The 24,498-nt window shown below is 37.2% G+C and overlaps 1 protein-coding gene across 1 annotated transcript; it reads left to right on the top strand.

The window, feature by feature from the left end:
• Positions 1-20,902: 20,902 nt before the first annotated feature.
• On the top strand, positions 20,903-24,124 carry LOC113358171 (syntaxin-41-like). The gene is made up of 8 exons (XM_026601700.1): positions 20,903-21,457; positions 22,152-22,428; positions 22,644-22,733; positions 22,898-22,972; positions 23,126-23,203; positions 23,291-23,356; positions 23,460-23,540; positions 23,628-24,124. The coding sequence occupies exons 1-8, from the start codon at positions 21,249-21,251 to the stop codon at positions 23,733-23,735; spliced, it is 984 nt and encodes a 327-aa protein (XP_026457485.1). The 5' UTR covers positions 20,903-21,248; the 3' UTR covers positions 23,736-24,124.
• Positions 24,125-24,498: the final 374 nt, after the last annotated feature.

The raw sequence follows: 24,498 nt of genomic DNA on the forward strand, positions 1-24,498 counted from the left end.
GTTAGATACAACATCTAGGCTTAGGGGGATAGGATGCTGCTGTTGTCGGGTGGCGCTACTGGAGATCAGGGTGCTGTCGGATGGTTGTGGTGGTGGTGTGGTTCGAGAAGAAGGTGTAGCTGGTGGAGGTGATGGAGTTGCAGAGCAGCTCTCTGTTGTTTGGGAAGAAGAGAGGAAGAACCCGATGGAGAAGAAGGGTCCGTTTGTTTTGGGGTAATAGGGTTCGGTTGCTAGGGTGTTGTGCGGGTGTAGAGAGTTTTGATGAACAGCAAGTAAAGAGCGTTGGATGATCCCATATAGATTGAATCGAACGGCTACGATGGAGAGGTATGTGGCGACCGTTGGATTATGAGATACAACAAAATTGACGACACCAGATGGAGTTAGGTGTTGTAGTGTTAAGCGGAAGTATCGAGGTTTGATGCGCAGGCAAAGAAGCGACCGTAGGATCTAAATGTGATCTAATCTGAAGGCTTGGAATTTAGGTACTATGGTGTTTTGCAGGGACTTCAGATTTTGATGAACGATGAAGAAGCGACCATTGGATGATGAGATGGATCCGATCTAACGGCTGAGAATGGAGGCGGGTATGGATATAGAAAATGGGTTTGGGTAAGGGTTTTGGGCCTTGGGTATGCCAAGCCCATATCTTCTTTAAGAACAATTCTTCCTTCTTGAGCCCATTCCCTTTGGTCTTGTGCACACATTCTTCGCGGCTTCCTTGTGTAATTCCTCCCGGCTTTTCACTACTTTTCTGCTCTTTTCCGCTCTGCTATTCATCCAAACTTTATTTATTACCTAAAAATGCAAAATTAAGTAAGAAAAATATTTATTCTTGAAAACAATGAAAATACAGAATATGGGATAAAATGTAGAATTAATGCACAAAAGATGAGTTAAATGCCAACAAAAAGGGATAAATATATACATTATTTGGCACTCATCAAATACCCCCAAACCTGAATTTTACTTGTCCTCAAGTAAAACAAAACTAAGGAAATCCTACTATACCACTGTCGCTGGTCTCTCGAATGCATTTAGCGTATGCACTAAGCCTTTTAAACCACTAAGTGTCCCTAGTGGACGAGTTGAAGTCTCGTGAAGGTTTGCTTAGAACGTACCTACAAAGTTCTAGGTCAAAATATAAGCTCAGATTCCATCAAATGTGACATGTGCAAGTCAGTTAAGCTCACAGCAAAATGGAGATGTCAATCTAGCTATCAAGGCACAATCCTAGCACTGATAACAAATAAAGACATGTGATAAGAGTGTAAAGTGTATCTACACATGTGTAAAGAAAGATCGGAGTTATGACTACTAATCACCAAGAGATAGTTTCTCAGGCTAAGAACCAAGGTCGAAATCTAGCTAGCTGTCCGGACTTTACGAGAATTGTGAATGAGTTGGAGGTATTTCACAATTACTCGCGTTGTACATCAATGGCATACACCCTCCTTGCTTATTACAATGAAACAACAAAATGACTCTTTACATGACTCTTATTTACATTGACTACTCTCTTTTATTTTTGGAACAAGAGAGATGGAATTGATAAATACTTGATTTTTTTGTATTTTTCTGATTTTTTTTTTTTTTTTTTTGAAAAGGAAACACTTTTGATACATATACAAAAGGAAACAAAAGATTACATGACACTTTGCAAGAGGTAGCCCTTTTTGATGCACCCAGTTAAATTCGATGGTTGTCTTTCTTAATGTAACCTCCACCTTCTATCCCAACCAACCAAAGAACAAGCTAGTCAAGTTTCGTTCAGTATTCTAAAGTGATTGGCAATCGTAACTTCCTATCAAACACCTTGAAGATCGAGGCCATACATGTATTGGTAGATCGTGCGCGTGCAAATTTCTTATCACTATGTGAATTGTGCTAGAATCAGGGTGCCTAAATATCTAGACTAAGACTCCTAATAATTACATATTTGCACAAGAGTCAACATTTCAAGGTAAATGAGCTCCATTTTTATGTTTTTTTTCAATTTTTTAATTTTTTATTTTGATTTTCAATTTTTTTGGAATTTTTCAATTTTTTCAAAAAGAAGGAGTTTGTTTTCAATTATGGCATATTATGGTATCTACTTTCACCCCCAAACCTAAACTAAACATTGTCCTCAATGTTTCAAAATATGGAAAGAATTATAAAACATATGAAGAGGATCATGTTGAGTAGAGAAAAAGGAAAGAGAATACCCGATTTCGGCGAAAGCAATATTAGAAACTCCGTTATTCAAGGCAAAATCCAACATATGTCAGCCGAGATCATATTGGATTAGCAAAATATATACAAAAGGGTTTTTAAGAAATTTTATCTACTGGATTATATACAAAAATTCACCATACACTAACAATCTAAAGAGTTGAGGATCAACCCAAAAGACAAAGTGTAGAGGTTTCAACAGCTTCACACAATAATAATATGATAGGCATGCAAGTGAAGCTGTGAAACAAAATGAGCTACCCCCAAACCTGGATTTTACAGATATAATTTTGAAAACAAAATCGCGCAGTTTGGGGGTTCATCATGCAAAGGTCTAGCTCGAAATGAACTTTGCTAGGGACGGGCAAACATGCTAATTCCAACTGTGGTTCCTCAAATGTATTATACTTAGAAGCAAAATAGTCCAAGAGGACTTGGGAAGCACACAGTTCCAAACCTAGATTAGGGACTCTCAGAAAAGTCGGTTTGACAATATGGGTACAAACCAAATCTAGGTTGGGTGGAAGGCCATCAGATTGTGACTTATGTAGGACGATAGGCACATCATTATTAATCAAATCAAAATCTCCGAAATCATCACATATCACATCATGCTACAATCATCAAACAAATTGGCAAGATCACAATCAGAGTCATCAACATCATCAACAGATTCATTCTCATGCATCGGCAAATCAGGAGAAATATCACAATGTGACCTAGGTAGAGAATCAGACACATCACTTATATTTTCATGCATAATAACATTAGTGTCTACAGAAGATTCAACTATTCCTATGTCATGCTCATCTTCACAGAATAATTGTACGAATCCCATGTCAATATCAAAATCATATGAATTACAATGAGTATTAGAAAAAACAACATTCATGAAGGTCGAGGGCGAGAAGCCATATGTTATTGAACCAACAGGTTCCACAATATTTTCATGTTCTTCTAACACATCATAATCATCATAATCATCATCATGGTAGCATGCATATTGGTCCTCATTAAAAGTGGTGGTGTCGTTAGTCGATTCATGTTCCTCTAAATTAGGTTCATATTCAACATCATTTACATGAATGGGACTAGACACTTCATTAGGGACAACATACATTTCCTCATGAATTTCCTCCTTTTGTAGGTGAAGCAAAATCTGATCTAAATATGCCTGAATTCGTGATGTAGATCTATCGAAGTTTTGCTCACTGAGTCTGAAAGCTTCTGTGGTGGAGTCTAAATTCATGGGAGTACAAAATTCTTCATGTTCAAATTGTGGTGATTGGTACATGTGTGCATGGTCATTAGGGTTTATAAAAGATTGATCGCAACCCTCAAAGGATTGATTATGGTCCCAATGACTACCATTCTCACAATTTATGGGCATTTCATACCTTGGATTTTCTCTAGATTGCCTAAAATTATGCAAAATATGACAATTCTCAACAGGGTGGTCTAAACTACCACATGCGGGACATGCATAGATTTCAGGTTGCCTAAGAAAATTAGATGTGACAGATTCCTCATGTGATTGCATTTCTAAAGCTGCGATTCGAGCTTCTAATTGATCGATCAGTGATGATTGTGTGAGTGAGGCACTAGCAAAATGTTCATTTTCACGTTGTGATGAATGATGCATGTGTGAATAGTCATTAGGGTTCATGTATTGAGGCTCGGGACTCTGAAAATGTCCATTATAATTCCTATGACTATTGACATCATGGTCTATGGGAGGTTCATAACGTGGAGTATGTCCATACGCAAGTTCTCTAAGGGATTTGTTGTATTCCCCAACTGTAGACCAAGATCTAGACATGATTGGGCTCAAAAGCTAAGTAACTATGTTACAAAGCCCAAAATTTGGTTTTTAATGGGTTTGGATTTTTGGGAAAAATTTGGTTTTTATGGGTAACATTTGGTTTTGTCGGGTTTGAAAAGAAATTTGGTTTTTAATGGGTTTTAGAAAATTTGGACCTAATGGGAAAAGAAAACACTTTGGTTTATTGGGTTTTAAAAACTTTGGTTTTAGACTTTGAAGACAAATCCCATTTGGGAGCTTTTGGTTTTGATGGGAGCAAATTTGGTTTTAAAGAGGTAGAAAAATTTGGTTTTTAATTGGGAGCAAAAATTTTGGTTTTGGTATTGGGAGCAAGAATTTTGGTTTTAGTGTTGGGAGCAAGAATTTTGGTTTTAGTGTTGGGAGCAAGCCCACATTGGTGGGAGAAATTGCGTTGCCAAGGGAAGGTGAACTAAGCCCACAATGTGTATGCAAACTGAAGCCCAATGTAGCTTTTGAAATAGCCCAACTGTTGCTTGTTTGGTCTGAGGCCCAGTTGGGATTTTAAAAGTTCAGTTTTTCTAATTTAAAACTACAGGCCCAAATCAATCTAACACCACAAGCCCACAAGCAATTAAACAAACAAGCCCACAAGAAATTAATTACAAACCCAACAGAAAAAATGGAAAAAATTATTACAAGCCCACAAATTAAAAATGGAAGCCCACGGGTTGGGTTCTCTTAATGGGTTTAGGCTTACTTGCTTAAGCACAACCCAGCTGCTCAGTTAGGTTGCAAAAGCCCAGTTGGGCTTTGGATCATCCTAAGCTTTGGTTTTTCTGAGGCCCAGTTGGGTATTTCAGTTGCAAAGCCCAGTTGGGCTTTGTTCTTTTTCAGCTGCTTGGAATCATCCCAGTTGGGCTTTGGATCATAGCAACAGCAGGACCAGCAGGGGGTAGCAGCAGCTTTGGCCTGGCACCAGCAGGAGCAGCACCACAGCACAGCAACAGCAGCAGTTCAGTTCAGCAGCAGAGCAACAAGGAGAGTAACAGCCTCAGTTCCACCAGTTCACCAGCAACATCAGAGGCAGTGCAAATGGGCTAAGCAGTTCACAGCAGTGCACTAAAGCAACAGGCAAGAAGATGCTCTGATGTTGTGCAAGAACAACAAGCCAACAACTAGATGAAGATGTAAACAACAAGAATGCCCTGTAAACAGCAAATGATGCAAGTGCAGCTGCAAGTTAAAAGCAGCAGCAAGCAAATGAGCAAGGAAAGAAAAACAACATATGCGCCGCAACCGAGTCCCCGGCAGCGGCGAAAAAAACTTGGTGGGTTTTATAAACAACCTACAAATTGACCTGCAAGTATACAGGGTCAATTGTAGCTAGAATGGGAAGAAAGGGAAAGTCCACAGGGACAAGGGGGAGCAAATGTTGCTTTCTAGCTTCTCTAGATGCTTCCTAAGCTAACATGGAGCTGAATGGAGGCAGTAAACAGTGAGTGAAACAAGTAAAGATTGTGGTGTTAAGACACCACTGTGAGCATGAGGGAAAACAAACAGTGAGCAATGAAGGTAAAATAAATGAAAGAAAACAGAAAACAAGCAAAACAGTTGAAGATGGAGGTGTATGAAGATGGATGAGAATTCTCCTTCACCTAGCTAGTTCACCTTGGTTACATCCCTGTCATGTGGTTAGTTAACTACCTAAAGTCCTTGGATAACCCCTAGCATTGTCTATCTGATTAAAGCATAGGCAATCACAGGTCATTTAGGGTCTAGGTCTCTAACTAATATGGCTTTGTGAATCCCTTAGATTATGACTAACTCCTAGCATTAATGGTCTGTTTAAAGCACCACTAATCACAAGCCAGTGAACCTTTGGAATGTTACTAACCTAAATGTTTTGAGCTCAACAGGGTCTAACCCAAATGGCTAACCCAAATGGCTAACCAACAAAGTTCAGTTGACTTCTCACCCTAGTGGTGAATTAGAACTTAACAAACATGGTGATTTACATGAACATTAACATACACAAGAACATGAACATAACAGTGCAAAATAGAATTGCAAAAAGCATAACATAACAGGACATTGAAATTGCAAATTAAAGATTAAAGAACCCTAAATTAACAGTAAATTGACATTGGAATTAAACTGAAATTAACCCAATTAGGGGGTATCTCGGCTAACCAAGAACACCCCTAACAGTGATACCCAACCCTCAATTTATACCCAAACATTAAAATTAGGGTTTCCCCCAAATCCCAAAAATTAGGGTTCCCAAAATAAAATTTACCCAATTCGACGCTGACCCATGCTCTGCAATTGTTCCCTATGCTCCTCTCCATTCTTCTGATGCCCTAAATCGAGGTGTTGCATCAAACCCACATCTAGGTCAGTGAGATATACAACAGCTAGGCTTAGGGGGATAGGATGCTGCTGTTGTCGGGTGGCGCTACTGGAGATCAGGGTGCTGTCGGATGGTTGTGGTGGTGGTGTGGTTCGAGAAGAAGGTGTAGCTGGTGGAGGTGATGGAGTTGCAGAGCAGCTCTCTGTTGTTTGGGAAGAAGAGAGGAAGAACCCGATGGAGAAGAAGGGTCCGTTTGTTTTGGGGTAATAGGGTTCGGTTGCTAGGGTGTTGTGCGGGTGTAGAGAGTTTTGATGAACAGCAAGTAAAGAGCGTTGGATGATCCCATATAGATTGAATCGAACGGCTACGATGGAGAGGTATGTGGCGACCGTTGGATTATGAGATACAACAAAATTGACGACACCAGATGGAGTTAGGTGTTGTAGTGTTAAGCGGAAGTATCGAGGTTTGATGGGCAGGCAAAGAAGCGACCGTAGGATCTAAATGTGATCTAATCCGAAGGCTTGGAATTTAGGTACTATGGTGTTTTGCAGGGACTTCAGATTTTGATGAACGATGAAGAAGCGACCATTGGATGATGAGATGGATCCGATCTAACGGCTGAGAATGGAGGCGGGTATGGATATAGAAAATGGGTTTGGGTAAGGATTTTGGGCCTTGGGTATGCCAAGCCCATATCTTCTTTAAGAACAATTCTTCCTTCTTGAGCCCATTTCTACCCTTTTGGTCTTGTGCACAACATTCTTCGCGGCTTCCTTGTGTAATTCCTCCCGGCTTTTCACTACTTTTCTGCTCTTTTCCGCTCTGCTATTCATCCAAACTTTATTTATTACCTAAAAATGCAAAATTAAGTAAGAAAAATATTTATTCTTGAAAACAATGAAAATACAGAATATGGGATAAAATGTAGAATTACTGCACAAAAGATGAGTTAAATGCCAACAAAAAGGGATAAATATATACATTATTTGGCACTCATCAGCTGGCTTATTGATCTTTCTACTTAAAAATTTGCAAAACCATAATGGATGTTTTTCTAAAAATGATCTAATCTCTAGAATTAGGACTTGATTATGCCATGCGACTGCTTGTAGATCACCATTTACAGCATTGATGACTAGCTTCGCGTCTAACTCAAATCACACCATCTGTAGCTCCAGATTTTCAGCAACTTGCACAACATGAATCAACCCCTTGCACTCAGCTTCTTCGCATTCACGAGTCCATTGGCATAGGCACATTCATCTCGCATGAATTGTCCTGCAAAATTACGACATATCAGTCCCCAACCTGAATGTTTAACATTGTTAACAGTTTTAAAAGATGCATCACAACATATTAATAAGATGAAGATGGGGGCATCCTTTGATAGCAGATGACCCATCGTTAGTGGCAGAAACTTTAGTTTGGTGCCTGTGCACCATTTTCCGTCCTGTTGAGTCATTTAATAACTCAATTGATTTAATAACCCCAACTGGATTTGGTTTGACATCATCAAAAACAAATTTGCAGCGCTCTTTCCATATCTCCCAAGTTGTATTCGCCATATTGACAATCCAGTCATCTTCAATCTATGAGAACTCATTACTGAACCATCTTTTGATCCATTCTTGTACACTAGTATCTGGATTCATCATGCTTCTTCTTGCCCCAGGTCTAGATGTCCAAACTTTCTTAGAGAAAGATCATTCCCATATAATGTGTTTTGTTGTTTCAATACCATTCTGACACATCTTACATTGCTCTCCTGTGTAGCCCATTACTCTAGCCATTCTTTCATTTGATGGTACAATATCTGTCATGCATTTCCATAAGAAATGTTTAACTTTTGGCAGAGTAGGAATGGCCCAAAGCTTCTTCCAGAGCTTATCTATTTCCTCATCGAAAGTGCTATTGACATTCTTCAATCCAACAAGTTTTCTATAGGCTGATTTCACAGTAAAAACCATGTTTCGCGTCAGTGTCCACATTAATCTATCTTCTGAGTTAAACTGTATTCTCATTTGTATGACTTTTGTTGCATCATCTTGTGCAAAAAGACTCAGAACAATCTCTGCCTTCCAAACTCTAGTGTCATGATCAATTAGATCACAAACATGGTTGTACTGATCTGCATTTTGACCTTCTGCTGGTGGTACTGGCGGTGTCTTTCTTCCTGGTATCCAATTGTCTGACCAAGTGCATATTCTTTTGCCATTTCCGACAATCCAGAAACTGAACTGTCTCAAAAAATCCATGCTGTTGTGAATACTCTGCCAAGCCCATGTACTGTTTTTCTTTTTCTTAGCATGCAACGCTGATGTATTTGGAAAATATTTCTCCTTCATAGCTTTTGCCCATAACTGCTCCTCATTTTGAATTAATCTCAATCTCGCCTTTGCCAATAGAGCTTGATTGAAACACTTTAAATCTCTAAAGCCCATTCCACCTTCATGCTTATGTTTGCAAACATTAGGCCATCCTATTAATTTTAAACCCTTACCATCATACTTATTCCACCTGAATTGTAGCTGAACACTATTCATTTCTTTAATGGTAACATCCGGTATTTTGAAAATACCCATATGATGGGATGGCATGGTGTTCAATACTGAAGATACAAGCACAGATCTACCCACTTGGTTAACAAACTTACCTTTCCACCTAGTAAGCCTTGTTTTCATCTTATCCACCAGACATCCAAAAGAAATTGTTTTCTTGAGGTTTAAGAAAAGAGGAATTCCAAGATATTTTTCATCCAGGTCCATTTTCTTCATTTTCAGTCGTCTCAATAGAATTCTGCAATGCCTAGGATGAACCTTTTTAGAGAAGAACACAGCTGACTTTTGAAAATTAATTTGTTGCCCTGATATTTCACTAAAAGAGTTGATCACTTGGAGAAGATTATTGACGTTATGCATGTCAGCTCTTGCAAATAAAAGTCAATCTTCCGCAAATAGCAGATGAGTAACTTGAGGAGCTTTTCGTGCTATTTTAATGCCCTGAATCTTTTCTTGTTGTTTAGCATGTGCTAACACCCTTGTAAAGACTTCCATTGTAAGTAGGAACAAATAAGGTGAGATGGGATCACCTTGCCGTATCCTTATTGTTGGTTTAAATGCCTTGCACGGAGTACCATTTAGAAGAACTTGTATCTCATTAGTACTAACACATTCTTGGATCAGTTTACACCATTTGTTGCAGAAACCCAAATGCTTCATTACCTTCTCCACAAAAGTCCACTCCACACGATCGAAGGCTTTGGACATGTCCAACTTTAGAGCCATGAAACCCTGCTTTGTTTTTTTCCTTCTCTTACAATGGATTAATTCATGAGTTAAAGTGATATTATCACTTATTTGAGGACATGGGACGTATGCTGCTTGCATGGGAGAAATTATTTTTTCGAGCTGCACCTTCAATCTAGTTTCCAGAATCTTCGATATCAACTTATATGTTATATTACATAATGCAATTGGCCTATAATCACCCGGAGATTGAGGAAGCTTGCATTTTTGAGATTAGGCAAAGATTTGTTCTATTCACTTTTTAAGCATTCTTCTAGATATGAAAAAACTTCTAACCATTTTGATAACATCATCTTTAACTGTGCTCCAATTTTCTTGAAAAAAACCTGGTGGAAATCCATCCGGGCCTGGTGATTTCCACGGCTGCATCATCTTCAAAGTGTTGAGAATTTCAGTTTCATTTGGAATGCTTGTAAGAGCTATATTGTCTGCTTCAGATATACAAGATGGCAATAATCTTAGAAGTTCCTCTCCGTTGGTGGGATTAGTGGTAGACATGATATCTTTAAAATGATCATTTAGAAGCTGTTCCAAATTCTTTCTTCCCGTGCACCAGGTTCCATCTCTTTTTTTTAGTGATTCAGTCCTGTTTCCGGCTCTTCTTTTATTGGCTTGAAGATGAAAATGTTTTATATTTCTATCAGTTGCATGAAACATGACTTCTCTGGATTTTTTTTCGATAGAACTCTTCTTCACGCTGGTGTCATTCTTCAATTTGCTTCTCTACCTCTTTCACTGCTTTCGTATTGTCTTGGCTTTCATTAACAGGCTGTTGCAGATCAGTATGTTGTTGCTGCAAGTTTTCAGCTGATGTTGTATATTTCCGAACGATTCCCTATTCCATATAGACAATCTTCTTCTTGTTTCAACCAGTTTCTTATCTAGAATAAAGCCAGCGGACCCATTAAAGTCTTTATACCAAGCTGAAGTAATTTGATCCTTGCAAGAGTTATAATGTAACCAACACTCAAATTTTTTCCAATTGTTAGTACTCTGAACATCATTAGGTGATAAGTCCAACAAAATTGGGCAATGGTCAGAAGCTAAAAAAAGTAGATATTTAAGACAGGAATCTGGAAATTGGATAAGCCAATCTGAGTTCATGAGAGCTCTAGGAATGAATTTTTCATTTTCCATGTTTGTTGCTTGTCCAAATGAATGGATTGCCATGAAAGCCCAAATCACTAAGACCAGCTTCATGGACTATCTGACTAATTGCAGAAGAGTAAGAACTAGATCCTGAGGTATTAACTTTCTCATCCACATGAAGAATGATATTCAGATCTCCAATGAGGATCCAGGGAGCAGATATATTGTAAGGATTACAAATATCCTTAATGAAGTTCCATTGAGTTTTTCTTTCATGTGGATATGGTGAACCATACACACAGGATAAGAACCATTGTGGTTTAGCTGGGTCACTACGAATTAAACAGTGAATCATATTCTTATCATGATATATAATGTCTAACTCAAAGCCATATTTCCACAAAAGGCATATACCTCTAGCCCTACCAATTGAGGGAACAAAGAAATATTTTGGAAACTCGAAAGGTCTAATGAATCTAAGGATTTTATCTGAATTAATTTTTGTTTCTTGCAAGAAAAGAATATCAGGGTGAAGCATTTTGTTAAGATCAGACATATAATTCCTAGTCTCTTTAGAAGCAAAACCATTGTAGTTCCAAGTTACGATTTTCATGACTACTAAAGATGGAGAGTAAGCACTGTGAAAACTATAATGAATGAGAGGGAAATGAAATGCTATCATATATGAATACAAAACAATATAAAGCACTTATAAAGAAAGATTAGAACTGTAAAAAGTAGAAAAAGTTTGTTTGTAAACCTGAGCAGTGCCTTCTTGGTAGCCATTTGTGGTTTCAGAATGTTGTGCCCCAATTGCATTGTAAGCCATCTCCTGAGTATTGTGATTCATATATAATCGGTTTATCTTTGTGATATATTGGATTGATTAGTTGAGTAGATCGGCATCAATACACTTCTTTGTGATTAATAGTATTGATTGCATAGTCTAACAATTACTTCGGTAGTTTTGAGAGATTGATCTAAGGACCCGACAAAGGAGTTTATTGGTTAAACGGAAGAGCCTTTGTCAAACTCATATCACATTGTTTGAAAAAGAGTTGTTACCGAACATATTTGTTGTTCCTTTACAGTTTGGAATACGAACCAAAGGAAGTGTTCCAAATGCGTGACTTATTAACAAGTTGGAGGCGCATGGATACTAAGGAAAATAGGTGAACTATAGGTTTAGTTGCTTGGTCTCAACTATACGAAGTTGGTTTTATTTTGTATAGCGTCTTAATTCTGAGAGTATTCAATTCTGGACTAGGTCCCGAGATTTTTCTGCATTTACAGTTTCCTCGTTAACAAAATCTTGCTGTGTCATTTACTTTTATTTTCCGCAATTATAATTGTTGTTATTATAATTTAAAGTAAATTACACAAACGTTAATTCCTATTTTACTTGATATACAATCCCTAGAGTTTGGTTAAGTCCGGACCTACTATCAAGTAAACATACTTCGTTGTTGTATTGTCTCGATCCTGTATCCATAGACGATCACACGAAGTGTGAACCGATTATTTGTATTGTCTCGACTCAGTCCATAGACAATCACTTTCGGAAAAGGACTTATATTTGGAAAAGTTTTAGATTAAGTATATTTGGGTACCCTCGTCTTTTCAATTGGTATCAGAGAAGGCAAACACGAAAAGATCTAACAATCTGTGTTTGGTGCGATCCAACCTATAAGAAAATGAATATAATGAGTGATTCAGTTAACGTACCACCGAGATTTAATTGGACAAACTACCCATTATGGAAATATGCTATGAAAGCTTTTCTTCAATCCCGAAATTTTAATACTTGGCTATTAATCGAAGACGGATATCAACAACCGATGGATTATTCGGAAACTGAGTTTAAAAGTTTAGCGTTTTATACTCATGAAGAAAGGATTCTTGCAAAGCAGAATTCTGATGGTTTGAATGCCATCATATACGCAGTTTGTCATGATATTCTACATCGTGTGCTGACTTGTAGAACTTCGAAAGAAGCATGGGATATTCTTGAGACTGTATTCGAGGGAGATGATTCTGAAAAAGAAGCTAGACTTCTTTTCCTTTCATCTGAATGGGAACACCTCAAAATGGATGATAACGATACTTTCGAGGAGTTTAACTCTAAACTTTCTGAGATTGTTAATGCATCTTTTTTTCTTGGAAAGGTCATACCTGAAAAGGAAATAGTATGCAAATTTCTCAGATCGTTTCCATCCAGATACGAGTCTAAGAAACATGCCATAATAGAAGGAAATGATCTTTATATACTTTCTCGAAGCTCTCTTGTATGAAAGTTAAATATCTTTGATAGAGAAATTCTGTTGAAGAATCAAACTGAGAAACGTTGCCAAGAGGACAAGGTACCAGTTGAAAAAGAGCTTGACTCAACTATTGTGCTTCTAGCACAACGAATTAAGGACATCTTATCTAATGGTAAACGTGATCCTGATACATTATCTTTTTGTCATAAAAAAGGGTAATGATGAAGTACAATGCTTCAAGTGTAGTTTCAGACATATGGAAAAATATTGCCCCAGCAGAAAAACTCAGAAGTGCAACAAGGCGTATGTCTCCACTCTTGATGATATTCCGGAGGAAGAATTTAATGAAGGAATGTTTAAGTGTAATGCACTTCTTGCCAACTCTAACAATGTTGAATTCTGCGAGTCTAATCAACTCCTAGAAAAACGTGAGTTGGAAAATAAGGAAAATAAAAGGTTAAACCTAGTACTTGAAAACCTTTTGAAATTCTTTTCAGATAAAACCTGTATGGTAAAATCTGAACAAGAAAAATTGGGTGAAAAACTAAGAGAATCAGAAACTAGATTTTCTGATAACATGATAAGTTCTTCATGTAGAGAAAATAATCTCTTTGCAATCCTTCTTGGAAATAAACTTATCAAAGCTCTTCGTAAGGGGATAAAGAAGACCGGTAAGTTTATGAGATCTCAAAAGGAAATTGCAAACTCTTGCAATTACAAGAGAGAGAACGAACAAAAGGAAACACAGTCTATTGTGTTTATAAGTCATCCTAAGGATGTCTTTGTTAACTATAGTGAGAATAATTATCACCTCAACACGCGCTGATTGTGTTGAAAGATGCATCCTCACTTGTTTCCCAAAAATTCTGATTATGGGGAAGCATAAATCTGGGCAAGTTGTTCACATCTGTTTCTTTAGTGAAAAATAATAGATATCTTTTATTTTTGGGAAAAATAGTTTCTGTTTCCATAAACCAAATTATTCCTTGATTTTCTCCCATCTTATATATCTTCTTCCTGTCCGAAAAAAGACTATCTTATTTCAATGGAGAAATCAGTAAAAGAAGGGTCATCTCTTGATGATTTAGCACTCTGTGCATCAGTTATGACTGAAACTCATGATGTCTCTCTTCATGATAACTCTCAAGATTCTCTAAGAAAACAGATTCTTATTGTTAAAGGTTGCATTAGATATCATGAGCTGATGATAAAGGATTCAAAAGAAGTACTAGCTAATCTTCATTCTCAGCTGTTTGAGATGAACAAATTTTCTATTGAAAAGGGGAGTGCTCAGAAGAATTTGAATTCACTTTTTGAAAGCAATCGTCACAAGAATTGCTTTTAATAATTGTAAAGTCTATTATGAATAAAATTATCTTATTATGAATAAAGTTATTATTTTATAATATTTCTTGTGATAGTTTTTGGTTACATAGTCTGTGCTTGAATGCTTTATGTTATTGCTATGTATGTTTATGGGATGTTTGATTTCGGTTTTATTACCTTGATATTCGATCTCATAATGTGTGAACCCTTATGGTTTGGGTGACTTTTTGATTTAGCGGGATTAAGTTCTAGCCCATGTTGGTAGGCTTTATCAAAGGATCATGAGGGGTTCATGTAGAAACAATATGTGAAAAAGTCACAACATGTTGAATCTTTTGGTTTAGCATAAAATCATATGTGTTTCGAGGTTTCAACTTTTTCATTGCATTAGTTAAAACTGTTTTTCAACCTTTCTTTGGTAAATGTTGGTCCTTGTTGTTGTTCTTTTGTTTTGGCGAGAGGATGAAAACATAACGGGGGAGAGTTCTAAGTGAACTTGCGCTTAATGACATATCTTAAGGGGAGAAGAGAATGTGGAATTTGAGGTAACAATCTTGTTAGTTAATTGTTTTCCTGTTTAAGAAAAGCATGATTTTATTTCATATCCTTATTGCTTTTGCTTAACAAAATTTCGGTACAATTGATGTTTATTCCATTATTTGTGTATGGATGTTTGATTGTGATTCAATTGTTTATGGTTAAGAAAAACTATTGTTATCTTTCGTTATTGTTTGCTATCAATTGTTTAGGCTTACAAAATTTCGGTGCAATTGCGGTGCTATCAATTGCTTCCGGTTAAGATAAATGATTATGCAAGTTGATTTATTTGGTTTGTATGAATTGTATATGGCTTAATAAAAGTGTTTCGGGATCACTTGTTTAGTCCAAGTGATTTTCGGATAAGAGAAACTAAGTTTTTTCGGATCTTAATTAGACTTATCAAATGTGAAGGTTTCGGTTATTCAAGTCTAACTGAATGCCTTAACAAGAATTACTAGTTAACTAACCTAGTATTTGTCTTGTTTAAAAGTGAAAGGTCTAAGTTATTTTGAGAACAATTAGAGCCTGATGAGAAAAATAAAGTTAATTCTGATATTTATTTTGGTCTTATCGAACAAGCGATTGTATTTGTACAATCAGTTTAGCAAAAGAACTAAGGTGCTTAGTCGATTTTTTGTTGTGCTAAACTATTAGGGAAAATTTCTTCGGGAAATTGTTTCCTAGATAACATGTTAAAACCAAACTCTTGTAGTTTCGGTTTTGATATTGGTTATCTAAAATGGTGTGTAAAACCCTCGTGCTCAACTCTTATAGGTTTGCAAATTCTCTTTGTGAGATTTGTAAGATCCTTTTGGTTTGTCCTTTATTTTTTCGTTTCTTTGTCATTTTCTGATAAAAAGGGGGAGAAATATATGGAGTAAACAAGTGATATTGACTTGTTGTGAGTTGGTATCACTAAGGGAAAGGACATTTGTGCTAAAACGTTTATTATAACGAAAAGAGTGAAAGCATAGACTAAGGGGAAGTCACATACCATATGATATGTAGTTATGAGGAACTACATGGAAATAACAAAGACGTATGGATTAAAAATATACCTATCTTAAATTTAGGGGGATCATTAGCTTTGTTATTATAATGTCAGTAGCGACATTTAAGGATTGAATTTAATGCAGGTTTTCTGTTGTTGAACTTGGAATCAAGCGTATGTGTATAATGAATTTTTGTAATTTATTTATCCGTATGATGTAAGAGTTTTGTCACTAAAATTGACAAAGGGGGAGATTGTTAGAGCATAGATCGGTTGAACCCACAAAGCGTTGGTATGTCAAGTTTGGTTATCATATTTTAGTGAATCAAAACTCATTTAAAGAGTCGCTTGATTATATACTAGAGTCAACTTCGTATAGGTTAGCTTGAAAGTGTTAGGATATGAGACTTACAAGTATTACATGAATACTTGAATAATGTGAAGAAGTATGGAGCTACAACGACAACATCATCCTTCCTCTTGAGGTTAGTAATATTTGACTTGAATTGTTTCTTTCCCCAACTTATCTTTCAAGTCGTGCATATTGAAAACATAACTGTGAAGCTGTGTATGAAACTCTAGTTAGACATAGTATTAAGGAATACAATACGAGGTTTATTGCTTAACCATTAAACTTTGTATATAAGACATCGACATGATCATATGAATGCTATTGTGATTATGTATGGGTATGAGTGAAGATTTCGTCTTAGGAAACAATGTTTTACATTCGTTTAAAGGAAGTAAATTCATAAACTTGTTTTGTGAATCGAAAGGGAAATTGCTAGGATGTTATTCATTACAAATCTATTTTGAATTACCAATATGTGTGTTTAGTATAACCGCTCATAAACTTGTTTATGTATCTTGGTAAAACTATTCACAAGGCCTGACTTATGTATTGGTATGACTTTTATTAGTGAAAACCGATCTTAAGTAATCACTCAAGATGGTATGATCGATGCCTTGTAAATAAAAACTTTTATCTAGTCATTGGGGAAATGATCCTAGTAAGAGGTGCAACAAATTTGAAAGAGGGAATCGATCCTTGTAAGAGGTGCAACACGTTTCTAGTAGATGGGGGAACCGATCCTATGAACATGTGCAACAAGTTTGTAGTTTTGGGGGAACCGATCCTATGGACATGTGCAACCGGATACAGGTAGTTACCATAAGTTGTGGGGAACCGATCCTAGTACCTAGTCAACTGAATTTTGGTAACTAGCGTGACTATGCACAGTAATCACATGGAGGTAGAACCGTGAAACCCATAATTGGTGATTTGATAGGATAATCAATCACATAGTTCTTGGAAGTCAGATGAACCAATTCTAAATTCGTTTCGAAGTGTGGAAAATCGTTTCCAAGATTGTAAGTATGAAAAAGGACTTGCAAAGTAAAGATGTCGACATACTTTGAACATGTGCAGTAACTCTTATCATTAATTGTTCAAAGATATTCCTTAATAGCTAAAGGAGAATCCCAGGATCGAAATAAATTGAGAATCTTTTAATTAAGGTTTCTTAGTTTTTATATGCTATTTAATCTCCAGCAATTAAATGCATATCTTTAGAAAATAATAATTAGTAATGTGCTTTTGCTGATTATAGATTTTTCTACTGGGATTATGGTCAATATTTGGACAGTGCATTTCCAGGAATTATGAAAACCGATTTTGTGTTTCCCACGTGGAATTATGAAAACCCACGGGAAATTATGAAAACCGATTTTTCTATTGATATTTTAGTCAATATTTACGCCAAGCCCTAATTCTCCCACGGGGAATTCTTCAATGGCGCCTTGGCCACGCCAATCCCTAATTCTCCCACGGGGAATTCTTCCATGGCGCCTTGGCCACGCCAAGCCCTAATTCCCCACGGGGAATTCTTCCAACGGCGCCAAGACTTGGCCACGCCAAATCCTTCCAACGGTGCCAAGACTTGGCCACGCCCAAATCCTTCCATGGCGCCAAGACTTGGCCACGCCAAAACTTTCCACGACGCCAAACCCTAACTTTGGCTGCGGAGCCAATTTTTAGCTTTGGCCATGCCGCAACATCACTGGCATACCACTATGCCGCGGCTACTAGCATGCCGCCATGCCATGGCTACGCCACCGGCATGCCATTAGCATGTGGCTGACGCCACTTTGCTATATAACAAGATGTGGCCATAATCAATGGCCATCCTTCTTCATGAGATGCAATCTCAACCATCCAAGTTCGCCACTGAAATGATGGACTTGTGGCAACTTTTAGGCGACCAACCGCCTAAACCCAGCGACCATGACTACGTCAGGCACCACTTGCACCTTCGTGCCATTGGCATGCACGAGCCATGCCGCTGCGCCATTTTCAGGCGCCAACACGAGGTAGCCACAATCAACGGCTACCCTTATTCATAAGATGCGATCTCGGTCATCGAAGTTTGTCACACAACCGGTAAGCTCGCGACAAGTTTTAGGCGACTAGCGAAGACGATCCTAGTATCACGTGCTATTTACCTGCGGCAAGACTCTCGATTTTAACTTGCCACACGTAGCAAAGTGCTACATGTTTTCCACGAAAACACTCGAGACATCAAAATATGTCACAAACTGGGGGATGCTCATCAGGATATTGGTTTGGCGGTTTACATCGTGCGGCGTGCAATGCGCCCGTTACAAGAAAGTGTCATGAAGTAGGATAATTAGTGGTGGTGAAAAGTAACGGTGTAAACAATTCATTTCCTTCATCATGGAAGAGTAATGACCGGCGGTTACAAAAATTTACTTCCTTCATCATGGAAGCATAACGTCTGGCAGTTACACGTTACTCTTTTCTTCCACCACTCAATCATTTCCACTTCCTACGAGACCAGGGTACGTTTCACTATGACTTGTATAAATAGGTCTCACCTATTTCCACCAAAAAAAAAGTTTTTTTGGTTGGTAACACACAACATCTAGAAATCACCTGATAGCTTTCCACTCGGCTTACTAGTTCTACTTTCTGATACAAGTCACAAAACGCCCACACTTCCATAATCAACTATTCTGGTCTCAACACTTTCTTCGCTTCCCTCCCTAAGACCAACCCTTATCATTCACTTTGTGAACGAAGCAAGCCTGGAACGACCATTTCTTGGTTTAGGCCAGGATTGTACAGATTGATCTCTCGAATCAAAAGTACTCCCGTGCAGTACATTGTTTAGGGTTTAGACTCGTTTCTCACCCACACACCCGAAATTACCAAAATCAGCAGAAACGGTTTTTACCCACAAACAACCACCACCACCATCGTTTTCCGATAACAACCTAAATTGCTTAATTCACTCATCGGAAAAGACCAAACCTTCATGCAAATTGATTAGATCCTATTCAGTTCATTCATCAATCATCACAGTCATATATCACAAATTCAAAATCAATAAAACTACTTATTTTGGCTGTAAGTAATTGATCTATACCTCTCATTAATGAAAAGAAAGCATATCAGTCAGACTAACGTATTTCTTCATATTCCAATTCTCTATCGTCATTTTCTTCCTTAGCATCGCCACCACTCCATAACCAACACCACCAGTTCAAAATAATTAACAACAGAAATTGAGTTTTCTATTTAATGAAATTAGGGTTTTGATTCAGGAATTGGGGTTTCGATTCAGAAAATTGGGGTTTTGATTTGATGCAGCAAATAAGGGTTTTGTTTGACTCAGATATTGGAAATTTGATTTAGTGAAATTTAGGTTTTCAATTGGGGATTCAGTAAGTTAGGGTTAGTTGATTCAAAGGGGATTCAAAAATTTGGATTTTGATCCCGTAAATTTATGTGTTGGTGTTGTTGAGATTTTGTGTTATGATTTCTTTTTTTAAAGAATCCACCAAGCAAATGGTTTTCACGTAAAGAGGAAGAAAAAGATGAAACCAGTTTTCAACTTTGTCTCGGAGGCGGAAGATAACTAGTCTTGGACACGGAGGAAGAATAAAGAGTTGGGGTTAATGATATACTCCCTCTGCCCCACTATTAATTGACCTAGTAGTATAATTTAGAAATGATTTATCTCTCAAACTATACCACGAATATTCGTAAATTTTATATCATTAAAAAGCATTTTTTTGAAACACCTATGCAACAAATATAAACATGAGTATCAAATGATATAAAATCAACTATCAATATGACAAAATCTAAAAATAAATAGGTCAATTAATAGTAGAACGGAGAGAGTATATGATCTCTTCCCGTAGATTAAATGGTTTTTCCAAAGCCGTTGGATCATAGGGCCACCTTAGGGTATATTTATAGATTCACTATAATTTCTAACATAAAACTAGTTATTATCTGGTCAAAAACTGTCATAGACAGTCAACGTAAGTTCCAAGTACCAACCACTAAGTTGGACAAATGTTAGTCCAAACAATAATATTAAACAAAATATAAGCAAAAATGATTAATCCACCGAAAAATTTCACCGTGGAATGCACCGTGTGAGAGGGGATGGTGGGATCCACTTCAGCCGACCCCTATCTCAATGTAAAAAACGCTCAGCTGGGACCGTTCATCCCCTCACGGTGCATTCCATGGTGAAAGTCTTCAGTCAACCTAGCAACTGTGAAATGTAAGTACCCAAAGCTAAGCAACCCTTTATTAAAATTGAATTTAATATATACCCTTTTACTTTAGAAAAAACAATACTAGTCATAAAAACCCAAGGTGACCAAACTTGTGGTATAAAAACCCCACTCAAATGTTGGGATTCATTAAAATTCCATCTTAAATTAAATTATACAAAACCCCAAAATTTTAAACACTTGATACAAAAACCCAAAATTTCAAAGTTGGTTTCATCAAATTTTATGATGAAACCAAATATTGATTTCGTCAAATTCTATGAGGTTTCGTCAAATTTTATGATGAAACTAAATTTTGGTTTCATCAAAATTTTATTTTTGGGGGTTTTTGTGTTAGTTTTGTTTTGGCGGGTTTTCTGTGAATGTATAGTGACTCCTTTGGGATTATAACTAGCGGAACCGTAGAAAAAAAAAGGGAGTTGTTTTCAAAAATGACACAATTCCGGGAAATTCAGAGATATTCAACAATTCAGTCCCCGAGTCTCAACTCTCAACAAGAAAACGGGAAAAACAAATTTTATTAGTTGAGGAGTGGGCGTAGTATAAGTTTCTTCTCCTATTATGTGTATTTTAGCCTATCATTCGATTTTCCCCTTTGAATCTTCATCATCATCATCAACCGAGGCAGAAGAAACTTCAAATCAAAGCAGTAGCAGTGAAATTTGTAAACTCTAATCTTCGATCCATGAGAAAACCTCATAAACGAATTCAATTTTCAGATCTGTAGAGAGTGATATCGTTAATTTCTTATAGAGATTTTGATTCTTTTTGATAAATGGCAACGAGAAATCGGACTAGTTTGTATAGGAAATATAGAGATGCATTGAAGAGTGTTCGAACTCCTACTTTCTCTTCGTCTTCAGCATCTACTTCGGGTGGTGGTGCTGGTGGTGGTCCTGTGATTGAATTGGTTAATACATCACTATTGAATCCAAATAATAGATCTTATACTCCTCTAAGTACTGATGATCCTGGAAGTTCTAGGTATGTGTTGTTATAAATTTGTGTTGAGATCTAAATTTTGATAATTTGTATGAATTTGTATCTTCTAGGGTTTTGATTTGGGTATTTAGATGTAGAATTTGTTTCTAGGTTATCACAAAATTGTAGGTATGGTTGCCTCGACTATATTTTGGGGCACATTGCCCTTGTGTATTAAAATTGCGCTCGGACAATTGTAATGTAAACTCACAATGATGCCTCGTATGAAATTCACTAGTTCATAGCTCTTGTTAGAGTCTGTATATACAATTGCACACATCTTAGGGCTGTAGAAAACTTGTTCTGGCTTAGAGTGCCAAAACCATGTGGAAGTTGTCGCCCTTGTCACTTTTGGTTATTTGAAATCTTGAAAGCTGAGACTTGGTTTCGTTTAATTGTCACAAGCAACTTGTTGCTCTCTTGTTATGTTGCTTTTCTCCATTCCATGTGGTTCTAAGAGAGACACTATAGTTTGATAGGATGTAGGCATCTTAATGGGGTATGTATGTAGTAGCACAAATGACACGATATCCTCAACACAGTACAGAATTCCTATGAGTGATGTGGGTTTACAGTTGATCAAATTATTGGTATCAAGTCATGTACTTATCCTGTAGCTCTGTGTCTTCTGTTTTAGAACTTCTCTTATCTATGTATTTGCTAGACCTTGAGTGAAAATGGTATTTGAATGTTGTAGTGGGGGTGCTCTTACCGTGGGTTTGCCTCCTGCTTGGGTGGATATTTTTGAGGAAATAGGAGTGGACATGCAACGCGCAAGAACTAAAATGGCTGAATTAGTCAAGGCTCATGCCAAGGCTTTGATGCCCTCTTTTGGAGATGGCAGAGATGATCAACACTTGATTGAGTCGCTTACCCACGAGATTACTGGTCTATTGAAAAGGTCTGAGAAGAGATTACAGAGACTCTCCGCAAGTGGACCGTCTGAGGATTCAAATGTTAGGAAAAATGTACAGGTATGTCGCTCATTTACATTATCCGAGATTTTCAGAAGCACAAAGCATTCTTAACACTCTCAATATACAAGTGAATTTGCTTTCTGAAAAAAAGAAACCCTGAACGTTTTGTTCCTTTAGCCCATTTATTGATGTGAAAATGCAAAGGAAATAGCTCAAATCAGTAATGTGTTCTTTTCATTTGGTATGGCTTTAATTGCGTGTTTTTCTTGTAGCGCTCTCTTGCTACGGACCTCCAGAACCTCTCAATGGAGCTTCGGAAAAAGCAGTCAACATATTTGAAACGTCTTCAGCAGCAGAAAGAGGTTCACTTGCCTTTGCCTCTTCCTTTTTGTGTTTGCATTATATTGGGGGGGCAGACTTATTGCTTGCTACTTTTTCCGCAAGGAGCAAGCGAACCATTTATGGAGCTGCGTTAAGCTATTCGAACTAGAAGTTTATTATCGTTCTTCTTTACTTTGTGGTGTAGGGTCAAGATGGGGTTGATTTAGAAATGAATTTGAATGATAGATCAAAATCGGGAGATGATGAATTCGATGATGTGGTATGCACTGATTCACACAAATTCTTAATTTTGTGTATTTAGTGAAATAATGATGTGTATTTATTTCCTTCAATAACGCAACTACTGTTCCGTATTTTTTGGAGAATGGAGAGTTTTAAGATTAGTTATCTAATGTGAACATGATATGTTCAGGGATTCACGGACTACCAGATGTCCAAATTAAAGAAAAGCGAAGCATTCACGGCAGAAAGGGAGAGAGAAATCACTCAGGTGACTAGATATCTTCGCGTTTCTTATTTTCTTACATAATGTATGAGAAAGCCTTCTCATGGTTGACTTAATCTGCATTTCACGTAGGTTGTCGAATCAGTAAATGATCTTGCTCAAATTATGAAGGATCTCTCGGTTCTCGTGATAGATCAGGTCCTTACTTTACCACCAATTCCAGTATCAAAGACTTACTTACCTACTTTTGAAGTTTTTTAAGGAGACCCAGTTTGCTCAGCTGACTTCTATTTCACTGCAGGGTACTATTGTCGATCGGATAGATTACAATATTCAGAAGGTGTCGGCCACAATTGAGCAGGGTTACAAGCAATTGCAGAAGGTCCTCTTCATCATTTCTTTATAGTGTATTTGAAAATTTCAGCTAAAACTTATAACCCACTTACATTATCTGTTCAATATACTCCAGGCAGATAGAGCACAACGGAGAGGAGGCATGGTAACATGTGCAACAACTCTTGTTCTCATGTGCTTTGTCATGATGATTCTTCTGATCCTGAAGGAGACCTTGTTTTGATCAAATTGCATATACTGATCTTGAAAGGTCTATTTCCACAAACAGAATCCTCCTTGGCTTACACATTCAAACATGCAGAAAGTTAAGAACATAAGATTATGAGTGCTTCTAACGACAGCCTGTCAACTGCAGCTTGGATACTCTAGAATAGAGATTAATCATTCTTAGAGGAAAGAATGTATTTGTTGAGTTCTTATTGTATTTTGTCAGGGTTTTGATATATAAAAATTCTGTAGGGGTTTTCGGCTGTTTATATCCCTAACCCTCATTTTTCGGTGACAAGCTATTTTTCACTTCTTGTAGCAAAATTCTTTTATGCAACATAGTGAAAAAAAAATGAAATAGTAGAAACTAGAAATAAAAATGCATATACGGTCAACTTCTTTGTACTTCTTTTTGCATTTGGTTAACTGTTGAAATTGCAGAGATTATCTATTACATTTCGTGACTGACAATTTCCGTGTCGAATGTTCTTGATCATGGACAATGTCAACAACATATCTAAATATTAATGGAAAACAATGATGGACATGCACTACAAAGCAAATCAGCATCAGAGATGCAAAATGCTGGAAAGTTTGTGGAGCAGGTAACAGTTTCAGGCACGCTTTTTCATGGCTTTCTCACATCCAGAGGCATGTCTCACATCCAGAGGCATGATGACACCTGTAATTAATAGCTTATAAGAATAGAGTCTCTCTATTTTTCATGGATTACTTGCATCCAGAGGTAAGTATCATGGATCTGGGAGACTTACAAAATC

This window comes from Papaver somniferum, chromosome 3, assembly GCF_003573695.1.
Source record: "Papaver somniferum cultivar HN1 chromosome 3, ASM357369v1, whole genome shotgun sequence".
Taxonomy (NCBI): domain Eukaryota; kingdom Viridiplantae; phylum Streptophyta; class Magnoliopsida; order Ranunculales; family Papaveraceae; genus Papaver; species Papaver somniferum.